Below are 17551 nucleotides of genomic sequence, written 5' to 3'. Positions count from 1 at the left end.
GTTTTCCTTTTCTCAAATTCTAAATTTAAACACTTTAATCAATTTATTATTTTACTTTCCTTCCCCATCATCTTCCTTCATCTCAGGCCACTCAATCTTAAAAAGATTATTATTCCACAGGGTTTCATAGATGGTGATGTCCTGAGGTCATCACAACGAAGGAAAAAGCCTGTACAATATTGAATCACAATCTTAAAACTATGCAATTTTAAAGACTTGTAAAGTTTCTGGACTATCAACTTCTAGAATACCCTTCATCAGTTTGTGCAGTAAACATTAACTGGATGCCTACTGTATGCCAAATGGGTCAGAGCAGAATAAGTCTCATTTCACACTTTCACATTAAACTCTGATTCCTTTGGCAAGTACCATATAGAAACACATAACACTGACCTCTATGCAAGAAGCCGACATTATAAGGATATTAATGGCAAGCATAAAACATGCAGTATCAGAACCTCTGAGCTATTAAAACTACTTAAATATGGCATCAGTTGTTAAGTTACCTAATTTTAAAAAGTAGTTGAACCTAAGAAAATTGTTGAGTCCATTAAAAACTGAATTAGGCTATAGCACTGCTCTAGCATTGCTCTAGATCAGGTTATTTCTGTGCTTCATACCAATCACCTTCCTTACAAATTCCTTAAGAATTCACTCTAACTTGAACTGTCATAAATCTCAGTTGCTAGAATGCATTTACTTTACAACTCAACTTGGTCCCCCTTTGGTTCCCTGTTTAAGTAAACTTAAAAAAAAAACCACATCTGTTCAGGAGCCGCGGCACAGCACAGTGGACTGCCTGGGCGCAAAGGCCAGCTCTGCCATTTAGCAAGTGTGGGGCTAAAGCCATTTATTTAGGCTTGCTGAGCCTCACTTCCTCACCTCCTAAATGAGGATAATAATAAAAACATCCGCTTTACCTATTTATTTTCCCTCTGGGGAGAGCAGGGCGGCTACCAGAATTAAGTGAGTTAATATTAGCAGAGTTCTTTGGACAGTGTCAGGCACATACTAAAGGTTATGATAAGTGTTTTTTAAATAAATTGTTCAAAAAAGTTTAGTACACTCCCAATTTTTTAACCTCAAACTAGTTGAGCATTTAATAAGTATCATTCTCCAGATAATGATGACTTCACAAACCGCATATGCCACAAAGCGGGACTCTCTTCCTATTGTTCAAAGTTATGAGACAAAACGTAGATACATACCTAAACATACACAAGTATGTAAAGTATACAAGTAGATAGAGATGTGCTCTAGATATATACACGTGCTCATATGTATATAAATATTTATACAGAAGCACGTGTGTATATAGATGTAACTTACCAACCTCCCACACACAGTCCAGGTAAAATGGCCTAAAGTCAAACCAACTCTGCCAACATCTCTTAATACTGACAGAGTTTTCTTTTGTAAAACTTTTCAAGAAGAGGGAAAATAATCCATTGTACCAAATGTTAATTAAGACGTGATAATGGAACTTGCATATGAGATTTAAAGAGGTTCATTTACCCTGCTTATACATTATGGGGATCTCCAGATATAATCTTTTACTTCTACTTTCGATAAGTGTTAGCTGCTCTGAAATGGTTTTGAGTTAGATCAGTGATTTTCAAGTGTAGTTCTTAACATCTTGCTTTAATTGCACTCCTGCTGTAAAGATTAGGATAACCTCATGACCCTCAGAAACAAATATCGGTTCTAGACTGAGCAAAATTTGTCAACAATTAAACTGGATTTCAGTGGGAAAGAAGTTATACTTTTGCTGGTTTTAAAGAATTTGTATTAAATTCACAGAAGAATTACAATGTAGGATTTTTCTAAATAGTAACAATTTAGGTCATAGTGAAAGTTTAACTAGTGATTTTGGTTTTGAGGTCCCCCTTACCATCAAAAAAAAGGACAGAACTTGAATGAAGATAAATCTGAGGTTAGACAATCGTTTCCTTAACTTGACTTGCTCTCTCCTTTCAGACTATTCACGTTTTCTTAAAACAAAACAAGCTATAATTCCATTACCAATCAATAACTCCTCACTTAATTGCAATAATCTCAGAATATGAAATATTTGAATAAAGTATTAAATAGAAAATTTAAAAATCATGCATAAATAAAATATACAAGTATTCACATAATTTCAATGGCACAAGAGTGTTACTGCTTACACTCTACTCCTCGTTTTAAGCATCATTTTTAGCAAGTGTCCCCTTTACTAAGGGATTGCTATCTCCTTTTACTAGGAAGTTACCTTGAGAGTTACTTCATTCATGAATGAACATCCCTAAAATAAAAGACCACTCTGGCAGACCTACCAACAGAGTCAAAGAAAATTCTTCTCAAATAAAATTTCCATAAGGTATTTCCCTTTTTCTAAAGAGTCCTAAATAACCATTTTTGTTAACCTGCTCTTTTACATATAACTGTACTTGTAAGAGATGTTACTGTTTCTGAGATTATAAAAATAAAAAGATGAGGAAAGGAGCATAATATTTGTTGCATTCTAGGAATTTGGGTTAGCTTTCTCAATGCAATGGGAACATTTGCATTTACTCATAAATGAATACTAATGACATATGCAGATCTGGCACTGCTTCACAGAAATCACACACAGAAAGCTAGAGCAGTGCACAGATAGTTCTATTTCTCCAAAGTATTCAAAGAGTGAGACGATTAAAGTCAACATCAGTTCTCTGAAGTTGAGTCATAGCTAAATGACACGGTGTGTTAAGAATAATGGTGGGATTTATGGTGAAAGCGAAGTTAGCTAGTGAACATCTTGTATGATTTTTGAGTCAACAACTCATGACTGACCACCTACTTTGGGCAAAATGCTGCTTCCTTAAATAAGTCACTATTCTGCAGTTCTTTTTACATTACACAGTGTAGGAGTAAGCACCCAGCTTCCACTGGAAACCCTTCCTTGTTATTTAAAATAACACTCAGCTCAGCTTTGCATACTGTGTGTACTCCTGTGCTCCTTTTTGAATGAGTAGAAATTCAGTGAGTAAGAAGATTATTCATTCAAAAACATCTGTGTATGCCTGCAAAATGGTACGGACAAGGATGCAAGCATAGGCAACTCACTGTGGGCATCACTTGCTCACAAAGAAGTCAAAGGGATTTCTAAGGGAAGTGTCAAAGGGACACTAAAATTTAAGAATGAGGTCTGGCTTAACCTAGAAACCGTGATCCTATACTTCTGCAAAACTCTGAAGAGTGTGCTTGTGATTTCCCATATTATCTCCTTTAGGCATCTATTTGAAAATATTACTTTATATTATTGATGATGTTTCTATATATTTTATTAATCCAGGAAAGAGTATTTTTTAAATAGCCCAGAGTAATCTGGAAGGGGCCAGAGCAGTTTTCTTGTTCACTGCTAAGAGTCCCTGCACCGGAGACAGTTAAATTTAAGCAGCAGTTTCCTTCCCATCATTATGTTTCTTATACTGTCTTCCTGTGTCTCCATCAGTTCACTAGTGAATGACTTCATATCCCTAAAGAAGCCTACCCTGCCGCTCATTCAGTCACTTTAAACAAGGTTCATTTGTAAACAGAGGGAGGAAGGTAAGTATATCTCTTTCATTTCTCCTTTTAAGAGCTTTACCAGGAGGAACCACTACGGCAACTTCAAAAAAAAAAAAAAAAACTGCTACAACATAATTGATACCAATAAAAACATCAAAAATAGTTTTGATATCCAATTTTGTAAGCCCTTTTATTATCTTCAACTTTTTCTTGGAATAGAAGCTAAATATACTTCAAATAAATTGTACTGTGGAAACATTCGTCTGAAGCCCTGAAATATGTCAAAACTACTGAGCAAAAAAGCTTTCAGAAGCACCAGCTTTAAATTACTTCTAGCAAATCAGTTCAGAAAGGAGCACCGTGAGAGAAAGAACGCCCACCCACTCTCGCTCCCACCCCAATCCGACCCTGAATGCTATTTATCCGACTAAGTTTACATAAATCAGAGAAGAGTTACAGTGCAATTAAATGTATCCACGAAGTAATATGATATAAAGCACTTTGCAAATATTAAACCTCCCCTTAAGGGATCAATGTTTTCCATGAAGAAGCTGGAGGGGTGGGAGGGGGGGAGAAAAGCAGAAGGGAGGGAGTGGGAGAGAGAGAGAGAGTCCGACCCACCGGGTGAGTACTGGGGAGACCGGGATCTGAGCAGCAGCTCTCTTGGGTGGGCGCCCTGAAGCACTCAGTGAGGGAAGCCAGAGAGCGGAGCCCGCCAAGGTGAAGTGATTCCGGAGTCGTGACAGAGGTTTGCTCGCTGTGCACCTGGAACCGCCAGATAGAGGCATCCGCAGGGGGCTGGGCGCTCCTTCCCGGCTTCCCCAAACCAAGGCGGTCGCCCAAGTCCCAGAAACAGAAGTCTCTGCGCTCCAGTTAGTAGCCACAGCGACTTCGCGCACCTCTGAGTAACAACGGTATGACCACCCACTCCACTGCATTTATCTCCTGAGTGTGTGTGCGAGTGTGTGTGTGTGTGTGTCTGTGTGTGTGTGTGTGTGTCGGGGGTGGGTGGGAAGGGCTGCGTGAACTGCGTGCACTGGGGCTGCCCTGGGGCGGGGACCGGTACTTCGAGGGGTGGGGGCCGGCGGGGCCGAGAACGCACCCCACCCGCAAGTTCACGGCGCCTTTGCCTGCCCTCTGCTTGTCCTCCTCGGGCCTCGCAGCCCCCCACTCGCCCAAAGCCGTCTCGCGCTCCAAGCGACGGCCCCACAATCACCCCGGCAAGTGGCCGAAGGCGGGCCCCCAAACTCTGCTGTGCGCATTTAACGCGTGTTTCCAACCTCCCTCAAAGCCAGCCCAGAGAGCTGCGACCGGCTCGAGGAGAGACAGACTGACTGACACCGACGACTCTCTCAATCTACCCCGAGAATCCTCCCTAACGTTTCCCATCTCGCACTAGTTTAACCTCGAGCCCCAGAGAACGTCTCAAAAGTCTCCTCCAGGCAGTGCCCAAGAGAACCGCGCCCCACAAAGCGCTTTGGCCGGCACCACACGGATGTCTCTCCTCGGCGACCTCCCCTCTTGTCATTTCCCCCCAAATCTACGAAGCTTCAGCCCCCTGTGCTCGAGCCCCTCCCCGGCGCGAGGCGGGCAGCGCGCCCTGCTCACCAACGTCCCCGGCGGCGGCGGCGTGGGCGGGAGCCCAGGGCGCGGGGGCCAGCGGCGGGTCGCGCCGGGCCACAGGGCGTCTCCAGCAGTCCCGTTGGCAGTCGGTGCAGTAGTTCCGGACGTCCGGGCTTCGGCTCCGCGGAGAGCGAGGCTGTTCGAATGCGAGCGAGCCAGCGGGGCTGTGCGTGCGCGCGTGAGAGTAAGAGGCAGGCGGGCCCCACACGCAGGCGGCGGCGGCGGCTGCCAGGTCTGGGGCGGGGAGCCAGGAAGGGGAGGAGGCGGGCGAGAAGTAGTGGAGTTTAGGGCGCGTTTCCCGCACTTCCCCTGGAGGCTGGAGCCAGGTACGGCAGGGCGCGCTCCCGCGGCGCGGGCACGGCAGGAGCGACCGCGGGAGCCCGAGTCCGCGCAGTGCCTGGGCCCGCAGCGGCTCTGCGGGAGGAGGTGAGCATCCTCCTCGCCCCACGCGGGCACCGGCGCGGCCCCAGACTCTGAGCGCCGACCGGAGAACCTCCTGCGTCCTCGTGACAGGTCCTTGCGCAGCTTGCTTCCTCCCGGTCAGCCTAAAAGAGCGACAGTCAGTGCGGCTGGGATCTTTCCTTCCGGGGTCTTGGAGCCGCCGGGGCCAAGCTGCGTGGGCGCCCGGCTCCCCGCGGCTGGTGCTGTCACGGCCGCCGCCCGGCTCCCGGCGGCTGCCTCCCGGAGACGTGCCCAGCTGTGTGCGCGAGTGTGTGTCTAAGCGAATCTCTTCCCCTCCATCACTCGGGCGCGCGGGAGGGATCGGGTCCCCGGCGACCAGCTGCGGAGTGGCTGCCAGTCCCCACCCTCCCGGCTCTCTCCCCACCCACCCCGCCCCTACTCCTCCTCGCCCTCGTCCTCCTCCCCTGCTCCTCCTCCAGCTGCCGCTCTGGAGCTCCCAAAGGCAGGGGAGAAACCGCAGCGAAAGGGGCGGAGAAGGGTGGGGAAGGAAGCGCAGGTGTCTTCAGCCGAGAGCGGGGCCGCCCACACGGGAGCAGCTTGCTGCAGGGGGAGGGCAGGGCCTTAGGCGGAGAAGGGGGAGGAGAGGATTTACCCGGAGGCCGAGGTCCTGCGGCTGAACCGCAGCGCGTCCCACCAGGAGCGCGGTGAGGAGGCCGGGTGGGCGCTCAGGGCTCCCCGGCCAACTGAAGCCGCAGCTTGGGGAACCCGCGGAAGTGACCAGGGTGGCAGAACCCGGGAACACAGAAGTCAGAGAAGCTGAGACCGGTCTCTCCCGGGTCAGAGGGGCCTAGACCTGGAGCTTGGGGCACACAGGTGTCCAGGGAGCTCGAGTGTGGCTCCAGCATGCCAGGCGGGAGAGCTGGAGGCTGTGAGGGGTCGGGCGGCTGCGGCAGCGGCGGTTCTCAGACTGCTGTGTGCCTCCGGAGTCGCAGGGGGCGATCACCGCTTAGCCGGCAAGCGGAGATCAGGGCTCTCTGCCTTTTTCCTGGTTCTAGATCCCAAACCCGAGAGGCACACTGGCCTTCCCAATTCAGTCAACGTCCCGCCTACCCCTTGCTCCCAGAATAGCAGTGGGGCAGTGGACTCTACGTGCTATTTCCTGTGCTCTCTGCCTGATTGAAAAGATCCCACCTAATCTGAGACTGATGTGTTGATTCTTCTTTCCTAACTCCAGTCCCCTCACTCATCATCTAGCCCCACGCAACTAAAATTTCCCAGAAAACTAATATCTTTCTCATTGATAAAGTTTTCCCCTCTGCAGTTTCCTTAAAGAACAATTTTTTTTCTCTCGAGGTATTAGGTCTCATATTAATTCCCTAGTACAAATGCAATACGCAGAAAAGTCCTTTAGACTGGGAGTCACGTACGTTATTGCTTATGAGCGCTGGTCTGTTTTCAGATGAGTCATAGTATGCAGAGTCGAGTCAACCTGGGGTCCTGGAGAGAACTGGTCCATTTAATTAGAGGTCTGTTGGAATGTTCACTGGCAACAGCACTAGAAAGAATTGTGGTGCTTCCGCCAGTATCCATTCTTTTCTATTATGGTAATTTTATTTTGTTAATTTAGGCAATCCGAAAATGAAAGGTTGGATGCAATTCACAAGGCACAATATTTCTAGATTATCATTCAACTGCGGCCCCCTCCCCCTTCCCCACGTCCACTCTCACCATCACTTCCAAAGGTGGTGAGCTTGGATCTCAAGCTGTACTTTTTCAATTTCAGGATACAGCCTGAAGGACCAAGCTGTTGAATTCTAGAAAGAGATAACTTAAATGTAAGTAAACTTATTTACCAACTACTCAGACAAAATCATAAGCTCAGCAGCAACACAACAGAATGTATATTGTTTAATATATTGAGCAGGAGGAAAGATGGCTGTTTGCCAGATATGTGATCCATTAACCTCTGTAGCTCATTGTTGGCAACAATAGCATACAATCACATTCTTATGTTTGAAAGACAAGGGATTGTTTTTTCCCCATCTCAAAATCCAAATGCCACATTATAGTCTAAAAGAAACCTCAAACAATAAAAGTAATAAGAAAGGAAGAAACACAATTTGCTTTTTTCTGAACAAATGTTGCTGTTCTGTTTTTCTGGAGGGGAAAAATGCTGATAAGCAATAAAGTCTGCAAAAGCATGACAATAGATTTTGAAGAATGCATCGCTCCATCTATCGGTCTTTTCAATTAGTCAACTTTATTTAAAATGTTTATTTATACTACCTTTTTATTGGTATTCATTCTTTCTTTTGTGCCAGGAGGATTACTGAGGAGGACGATGGGGTGAGATGAATCTAGTTTCTCATAATTCTGTCTTGCTTCAGGTTTATGTTTGGCAGCAGAGGAGCAATCAGCAGCCCGTGCTTTCTCAGCAGTCCTAACTTCTCCTCAGAGAATCCTTAGCTCTGTAGCTGATGGACTAAGACATTGTCACAGTGATTTTGCCTAGCTTGTGCAAGATCACACCGGGGGCTGGGAGCAGGTACAACCCCAGAAACTGTGAAGCAAAGCTCTGGAAAGGCTTTCTACCTAGCCTTGGGTTGGAGGATTAGATCAGGGTAAATGCACTTTCAGCGTGTGCTGTTCTTCAACTCCTCCAACAGTGTGGCTTTCTTGCTAGGTAAAGTGCAGAGGAGGGTGGGTGGGTGTCTAACATTTTTAGTAGAAACATTTTAGTATTGTGTGAAATTAAACAAATAAAACTAAACACTGGATGATGAGGCACAGCCAAAAAATCTTTTTAGGATGCAGTTTTGAAAATGGTCACAGATTCATTGGTTTGGTTTAGTCACCAAAGCCAAATAAAGTGCACAGTAATAAAAACATCTGGTTAATTAGTTTTCATTTGGTAAAGAATATATTTTTTCTGAGCATCATCACACTCTCTTGTCTCATAAAGATGCAACCGTTAAATATTGTTCAGCTTACGGTTTCAAATGGAGGCTGTCCTTTCAGGAAAGTATAGAAATGTTTGTCATTATTAGAGGGTATTTGACTTGTTTTCCAGCTATATCTTTTTTTCTTTTTTAAACGAGCCAATCACTGACATCTAGACTCAGTTGGTTAAGTAAATATTTATTAAAAGGAACTCTTTTTGTGCCAACCACTGGAAACCAAAAGATGAATAAAAGAAGCCTCTGCTCTCATAGGCTGAGTTCAGTAATCACTAGGGTTATCAGGTGTAGGTCCGGTTCAACAGGAGTCCTTACCTTTTTCAGAAATGAGCCCCTGAGCCCACATCTCCATGCTCCATCACTGTATTTGAATGTCCCTGTATGAAAGTTCTGGTTTTCTATTGTGCTAGGAAATGTTTAGCAGTCAGAGGCCTAAAAGTGTAAGGCCACACCTGATTATAAGGAAACTATTTCTTATGGAAGAGGTGGGTCCACAGATCTGATGTCAGAAACGATGAGGACGGTCAAGAGGATTTAACCCCTCTCTAGGTCCAGACCAGTGCTGGCTAATAGAAGCATCATGCAAGGCACAAATGTGAGCCACATGTACAATTTTAATTCTATATAGCTCATTTAAAAAGTAAAACAAAACAGGTAAAATTTAATATTATATTTTGTTTAACTTAATATATCTAAGATATTATAGTTTTGACATATGATCAAGATATAATTATTAGTGAAAGATTTTACATTATTTTTTTCACATCGTGATGGGCAGAATGGCTCCCACACCCTAATTCTTGGATCCTGTAAATATGTTACATTACATGGCAAAATGGACTTTGCAAGATGTACAGTAATTAAATTACAGACCTTAAAATGGGGAGGTTATCCTGGATTGTCTTGAGTGGGCCCAACCTAATCACACGAGTTCTTAAAAGCAGAACATCTGCTCAGGGGACAAGCAGAAGAGATGTGACCCAAAGAGAAGTCAGAGAGATTCAAAGCACGAGAAGGATTTAACATGCTTGAAGATGGAAGGGCCAATGGGACAAGGAACGCAGGTGGCCTTTAGCTCAGCGAGCTCCAGAAACAAGACCCCTGCCCTGTAACCACAACTGAATTCAGCCAACAACCTGAGTGATCCTGGAAGCAGATTCATCTGCAGAGTCGCCACAGAAGAATGCAGTGCTAATGGCACCTTGGTTTTGTCCTTATAAGACTAAGCAGAGGGCTCACCTGAACCAGCTGTTCCAGGACTTCTGGACTACAGGACTGTGATAATAAATGGATGTTTTAAATCATTAAATTTATCATAATTTTTTACAGCAGCAATGTAAAACTCATACCTGTACTGAGCCTTGAAATCTGGTGTGTATTGTACACTTACAGCCCATCTCAATTTGGACTCTCCACATCTCAAGTATTCAGTAGCCACATGTGGCTAATGGCGATCATATTGGACAGTGCAACTCTAGACCAAGAGGAGTAAGATGTCTAGAAAGTGCTAGATCTGTAGGCTAACTATAATGTCCCTATGTGGAGAGAGAAGACATGCAAGGAAAGGAGGAACTAGCAAGATCTCTCCTGATTCCCCACCCATGACCCATGTGAATGGGGGGTAATCTTGCTCATACAGGACACAAGCTAAATCTTACAAGTGAGACTGTCAAAATTCACTGAATTCTGATATTTTTGCTTTTATTACCTTTAGGCTATTAATAAAGTCTTTCTGAATATTCCATTTTTGTGTCAGTTAAGTTTTGGAGCAATCAAGAGAAGAGTCATTGCTTCTACTTTTCTTCATGCTTAATGTAGAACATCATTTATTTCCAGTATTATGGTGTGGGGGACAGTAGGCAAGGGTAACCATGAAAGGTCTCTAGGAGAAGAGGAATTATGTGGATTGATTTAGCAGTCCTAGGAAGGCTGTTCCCCCCACCAGAGAAATTGTTTTCAGTATCAATCTTCTGAGATCTACATTTTATTTTTATTAAGGCAGCATGTTTTACAATTCTAACTGCATTCCATGTTTAGCTTTCTAAAATCATCTTTTACCATCTTCCTTAATAGGGAGGAATGTAGGCTCTTACCCTATAAAACCTAGAACAGGAACTAACTACTGTAATCTGGGACCATTTTAGGAAGGTTTTGCCAAAGAGCTGTAGACCTGAACTGAGTTTAAAGAAAAAAAATGGAACCTAGACCATGAGAGAGTAGAAGGAGGACTTTCAAGGCTGCAAGGAGCAGTGGGGTAACAGTATAAAGACCGGAAAATGAATGGTAGGTTGATTGGCTGACAAAAAGGTCCTTTGACTATAGCAAAAAGCTTTTGTAAGGAAAGCTGTAGCTGATGTTAAAGAGGGAAAGGTTAGTTAGCTCTAGATCTGCTCTGTTCAATATGGTAGCCACTAAGCACATGTGGCCATGAAGCTCTTGAAATGTGACTAGTCTGTGAGTATAAAATACATACCTGTCTAGGAAAAAAAGATAACAGTGGCTTGAACTAGATGGAAAGGCATGGATGGTCTTCAGATATATTTCGAGGGCACAACCATAGGACTTGCTGATAAATTGAATGCAGTGAAGCAAAGTAAGGAACCAAGGATGACTTCTAGGTTTGGAGCAAATGGGTATATGTTGTTACTATTTACTGAAAAGGGAAATAATAGGGTAGTAACAAGGCTTGGTGAAGCAAGGTCCCCACCAAGAGGATACATTAGGCATCCAAATGGAGATGTCACTTAAGGAGGCAGATATATCAGTCCAGAGGTTTGAGAAAGCCTGGGGTTAGAGATATGAATTTGGAAGTGATCAGCATACGGAAGGTGTTCAAAGCACCCAGTGGGGGGAAAAAATAGAAAGAAGCCGTGGTGATTGGGAAGGAGGGAAGGAAGAGCATAGACAGAAGACTGAAAAGAAATTGCCTGGCCAATTAAAGGCAACCTAAGAGTCTGGCAACTCAGAAGTCAAGAGAAGAAAGGATTTCAATGAGGAGGTAGTGGCCCCTATGTCAAATACTGCTCAGAAGTCAATAAAAGAAAAATAGGGATGCCTGTATTGAGTTTGGCAACATTGGAGATAATTAGTGACCTTTACAAGAGAAGTTTCGATGGCAAGGTTAAAGCCAAATTGAATTGAGTTGAAAAGTGAATGGGAAATGAGAAAGTAGGGAAGTGAAGGCAGACAGCATTTTGAGAAATTTTGCTTTGAAGAATTGCAAAGAAATGGGGGCATAGTCCAGAGAGGGATATGGGATTAAGGGATGTTTTGTTTTAAGATGGGAGGTACTAGAACATCTTTGTATAATGACAGAAATAGTCCAGTAGAGAAGGGGAGAATTAAGAGAGTAATTGAAGTCCTTGAGTAGGGTAGAAAAGAGGGGGTGTGGACAAGTGGAGGGGTTGGTTTTTCAGGAGCAGGCATCATTGTTCCATCATAAACAAAAGGAAGACAGGAGTTGTAGAACCATATGAAAGAATATGTAGACCTAGTCAAGAGACGATAAAGGAGTTATTTCCATTTTCTCAAAATATGAGTCAAGGAGTAATATTTTAGAGAAAGGAAGTAATGGAAAATTGAGGAGCGAGGAAAAATCATGGAATAGTGATTTCAGAGAGTGAGACGTCAAGCTTCCTAGAAGAAAACAAGAGATTAGGTGGAGGAGTGTTGAGTGCTATTTGAGGTTTGAGGTCCTGAATTTCCTATGAAATCAGTGAGGCCAGTTAGATAATTTTCTCCAAGAATAATCAGCTGATAAAGTATACATATGGAGAAGCCAAGCAAGTGGTTGCATTCTGCCAAACTGGGAATATTTTAAGCAGCATGAAACATGGGAGTTGAGACTGTCTGCAAAAGAATTGTTATAGGGCTAGATCAACCTGAGTACAGAGGGAAGTGGAGTCAGGAGGTTGAGATGATCAGTGAAAAAGTAGTGAGGTCAAGAGCTTCATTTCAATTTTAAGAGTGATTCAGTCTGGCAAGTAGGAGTTGGGACAAATTGGGGAAGGAGGATCTTAATTTTTTATAGGCAGGGTATTTCTATGCAGAGTCTAAAAGGAGAAAATTAGGGAGTCAGATCAATCTAGATTCAACTTACATTTGTTGGAATCGAATGTGTGCTACACTCTGTACTGGGCACTTTCCTGTTATTTCATTTAATCCTCACAATATCCCTGTGCTTTGGGTAAGATAAATCCTTGTTTTATAGATGAGAAAATAAAACAGAGACAATTAAAAAAATAAATAAAATACATACTGGATTTCAAAGTCTCAGTCCAAAAAGAAAACTTGTGAAATATTTATTAATAATTTTATATTAATTTTTGAAATGATAACCTTTTGGATACCTTGGATTACATAAATTATGTTATTAAATTATTATTACTTTTTTTAAAAAAGCTTTTTAAATAGAGCTACTAGAAGATTTTAAATTACACATGTAGCTTGCATTATATACTTCCACTGGCCATCACTGCTCTAGACTAAGTGCTTCTTATACTTTAACGTACATAAGAATCACTGGGGAATCTTGTTAAAATGCACATTTAGAAACTCCCAGGTAAACCGCTGTCACTGGTCCTTGGACCACACTTTGAATATCACAATGATGATTTACAACTTCACCTGCAATATAGAACCATTCAGGAATTTTTTTAAAAAATCACAATGACCAGATTGCTGCACCCAAAATTAATTAAATAGGAATCTCTGAAGTTGTGACCTGAGGATAAGTATTTGTTATAGCTGTCTAGGAGGTGATTTTAAAATATTACAAATTTCAGAACCACTGCGTTAGAAGCTCTTGAATAGAGGTGAACTAATTTAAACTTTATTCTGTAGAAAATGGAGACGTTTATATATCAGGTGCAATTAATTTGTCACTAACAAATATTCATTTATTCATTAAGTGAGTGTAATTACTATATGTAAGTCATGGTGACTTATATCCTGCCTTCTAGAAGCTTAGAAACTAGTTACAGAGATAAGATACCTACTTAAATAATGGCAAAGCAACATAGCATAGGTTCAGCATGACTGGTATAGATATTAAGAGTTATAGGAGTCCAGAAAAGGAAGAGTTAGTCTTGGATGGGATAATTAGTGAATCTTCCTGGAAGAACTGATGTGTAAGAAAGATCTGATACAGGGGTTCTCAAACTATAGAATGCATCAGAATCTTCTCGGGTGACCAGGGCAAGGCCACTATTGTCATGGAACACTGCTAATATCACCCCTGCCACACTATGAATGAATTGTAAAACCATCCTGCTTCTCTGTCCCAGTAACTCAAGTTCAAAGTCCCCAGTGGGAGGCTGACTAACTGAGCCCAGACCACATGCTCCAGCCTAGGCTGCCAGGAGCCACTGGCTATGCACAACTTTTCACCAACACTGCACACAAAGGAACTTTTTCCAAAAGCAGGAATAAAGACGCAAGTCTGCTCAGCCTGCCCCAAAACTCCTCACCCTACCCTTGCCAAAGCCAAATCAAAATGAAACAAAGCCAAAAACCCCCCAAAACAGCCAATCAAAGAAATATCTACCACAGGTAGTATTACTCAAAACGTTGACATATATGAGGGGGGACTTGATTTTGGCAAATTCAATTTTAGACTGTTAAGCTTGAGATTATGATGTTTAACTCAAGTAGAGTTGCCCATTTAGTTTGGGGAATGAGGCAAAGGCTAGAGAAGGTTGCTTAGGTGTCATCTGCATAGAGGTAAAAATAGAGAACAAATGTGAGCTTCAGGAGGCTGAATGTAGAAGGAGAAACTCTGGACAAAGACTCTTATAATATCCTCATACTTCTGGGACTAAAGGAGCAGTACAAAAGGAGTGTTGCATTACCTCTCAAAAGGTATTAACCCTCCAACCAGCTCAGATCAGAAGAGTTAAATAAGAATTTCTATTGTAGTAGTTCTCAGAGTTTTTAATATGCTGATTTGTATTACGAAGCTCTGATTATGCTACACTTCCAAATATCATTTGCCTATGGAACTTACTTGAGAAACTAGTGATATATTGAAGACATTTTGGGAAACAATGGGCTAGAATTATCTGGAACCAGAAAAAGACAGAAAGATCTTAGAGAAATGTCCAGGGGGAGAAACAATAGTCCAGAATCCAGATTATTCTGACAATTCTGATGCCTGTTATTCCACTGTTATAGGAGATGGGTTTAATAGTATGGAGATTAGTGCTACTGAATTCTGTTTTACCCCCATGTCCCCCAAATGAACAGTGCTTGGTAAATGGAGGCACGCCATACAAATTTGTTGAGTGAATAAATAAGAGAATAGTTAAGAAAAGCCCTTTAACTTGTCAATATGGAGGTCACAAGTAACCTCCAAAAGCATTGTTTCAGAATAATGGTGAGCTGGGTTGGAGGAGGCATCCACCTGCCAAGGATTTCTCAAGTGATTCCTCAAGGATCTCTGGCAGAGACTGAATTGTCTACCCCATCATCTGTTTCTCTCTTTTTTTCTTGGTAATATAACAAGAGTGACCATGTAATTTATCATCTGAACTAGGACACTTGAGAGAGAGAAGGGGGGAGCTATTAATATTTATGCCGGGACAACACACACAAAACAGACTTTCAGGCAAACTGGGACAAATGGTCATATTAAAAATAATTCCTGATTTTTAGCTGAACACTTGACTATTAGGAATAAAGACTGCCTTGCCCAACCTCTCTTGTATTTATGGGTAACAATGTGACTAAAATGTTACTAGATCACAGTGGTTAGTTTTCCCCCAAAATTTTTACAGAGGTACGCATATCTTGACCAGCGTGTGTTCTCATTTATCAAAGAAGATGGTAGAAGATGGTTTCAGAAGGTTGCACATGGAATGTATCTTTTTTTTAATTGAAGTATAGATCATTTACAAAGTTGTGTTGGTTTCTGGTATAGAGCAGAGTGATTCAGTTATATATGTTATATATATATATATATAAATAATCTGAAAAGTACTTTTCAGATTCTTTTCCATTATAGGTTATTATGAGATATTGAATATACTTCCCCATGCTATACAGTAGGTTCTTGTTGTTTATTGGATATATAGTAGTGTATATCTGTTAATCCCAAACTACCAATTTATCCACCCCACTTCCTCTTTAGTGACCATAACATTGTTTTCTATGTGTCTTTAATGGTCTGTTTCTCCTTCCAGCTGGCTGGAATGTGGTTATTCTGGTTAGAGCTTTAGCAGCCATCTTGAATAATCCTGTGTTATTCTGGAGTTTTCTGTTACTTGCGGTTGAACCTAATCCCAATAGATAAGACCTTATACCAAAGCTGCCTAAAACCAGTATAATATGAGCCACAAATGCAAACCACATATGTAGTTTTACATTTTCTTGTAGCCATTTTAAAACATAAAAAAAGAACAGGTGAAATTAATTTTAATAATGTATTTAAATAAATGTGTCCAAAATATTATTTTTTCAGAATGTAACCAATATGAAAAAATATTAATGTGATATTTTATATACTTATGTTTTATGCTAAATCTTCAAAATCCCATGTGTGTTTTGCACTTACAGCACATCTCAATTTAGATTAACCACATTTCAAGTGCTCAATAGCCACATGTGGCTAGTGACCACCATATGGGACAACACAATTTTATACCATGAATAACCTCCTCTCACCCATGTATTTTCTATCTCTCCCTCTCCTCTTGCTTCTCTTCAATAGATAAACATAGATAGATAAAACTCTGTATCTTCCACAACAACAAAACAGCAACAATAAAACCCTGTTTCATTTCTTACTTCCCAGAAGTGATTTCTCTATTGTTTTTCTTCCCTTCACAACTCTATTTAATTGAATTTGCAATATCAGGTAACTCTGTTCTTAGCATAATGACAGAATGTTGTCCTTCAGGATACCTTTTGATAAACTGGGTCTCTGGGTGTTGATCAACCATAAGCAATCTATTTTTAGAATGATCCCCTAGCAAACTGAGCCCCTAGCTATCAGGAGTTGTTAATATCAGGACCAAACTCCACTATGCTTTGTCACCAGTTGCCACAAGAAATTGGTTAAATAATTGTTTTTGCAAATGATTTGAGAAAATCGCTTCTAGTAGAATCAAGTTTACCCCTCTAATGATGACATTCTTCCCTTCTTTGAGACATATGTTGAAGAGTGGGAGAGAAAAGAGAACTGTTAGAGCTGGCCTCTTGGGAATTGAACCTAAACTGGATACTCCCTGGAAGGGTAATGGATGTGTACATTGACTACCACGTGTGGGACGATGGAAAAGTGACTTCCAGCAGCTGGGCTTTATACAGTACAGCATAACCTCAGTTATCCAGTGTAGTGTTCAAGCACCAGGAAAGATGTCAGATACAAAAGGAAAAAAATTGTGTATCTTGTAAGAAAGAAACTGTGAGATTTGAGCATTTGAATGAGTTAAGAAGGACCAAAGACATGAAGGTTATAGCGGATGAGCTGTGATTGATTAATTCTCCAGCAGGAGGAACAAGTCTTCTGGCTTGATGGTGGTGTATATAAAAGGTCAGCCTTTTCATGTAGGAGCCAAGAAGCTCACACAACATGACAGGGATCCAATGAGATAAGAAATAAGAAAGGCCGAGAGAAGGGGAAAGCAAGCAAAGAAGATTGTATATGGAGCCGAAGTGGTGGTAACAAAGACAGAAGTAGTAGCAAAGGAGGCTAACAAATGTCGCCAGCTCTTGTGGGCAGTGGAAAGAATGGTGCAGGGGTGAAGTAGTCTAATGGGTGTCAGGGTGCCATGTGTACTTAAATCTTCACACACAATATTTCTGGAAGAAAATCTCTTATGCCGACTGTAATCGTTTGTTTCTTTGTCAATTTACTTACTTCCCTGTGGTTGTCTAATCTGTACCAGAAGTTTGCTCTCTCTTAGTGTATGTGCTCTCAATGACTTAGGTAAAGTCGGTGGATGCTGTGGGTGATACTGCCAAACTTAAGACCTAAACCACAGTCCACTGGCCAAGAAAAACAAAGTAAGGAGGAAGAGAAAGAAAAAGACCATCATAAA

The 17551-nt window shown here is 42.0% G+C and overlaps 1 protein-coding gene across 1 annotated transcript in view; it reads right to left on the bottom strand.

Annotated features, from left to right (window-relative positions):
- LOC137769129 (uncharacterized) overlaps positions 1-17551 on the bottom strand; it is a 230073-nt gene that overhangs the window by 163587 nt on the left and 48935 nt on the right. The window contains exons 2-4 of the mRNA XM_068550836.1: positions 7285-7370; positions 6410-6561; positions 5140-6049 (exon numbers count right to left, since the gene is read on the bottom strand). Coding sequence (XP_068406937.1) covers positions 5140-6049; positions 6410-6561; positions 7285-7370 — 1148 coding nt within the window. The remainder of the gene's footprint in view (positions 1-5139; positions 6050-6409; positions 6562-7284; positions 7371-17551) is intronic.

This window comes from Eschrichtius robustus, chromosome 9, assembly GCF_028021215.1.
Source record: "Eschrichtius robustus isolate mEscRob2 chromosome 9, mEscRob2.pri, whole genome shotgun sequence".
In the NCBI taxonomy this organism is placed as follows: domain Eukaryota; kingdom Metazoa; phylum Chordata; class Mammalia; order Artiodactyla; family Eschrichtiidae; genus Eschrichtius; species Eschrichtius robustus.
This window is presented reverse-complemented; position numbering and strand designations above follow the sequence as displayed.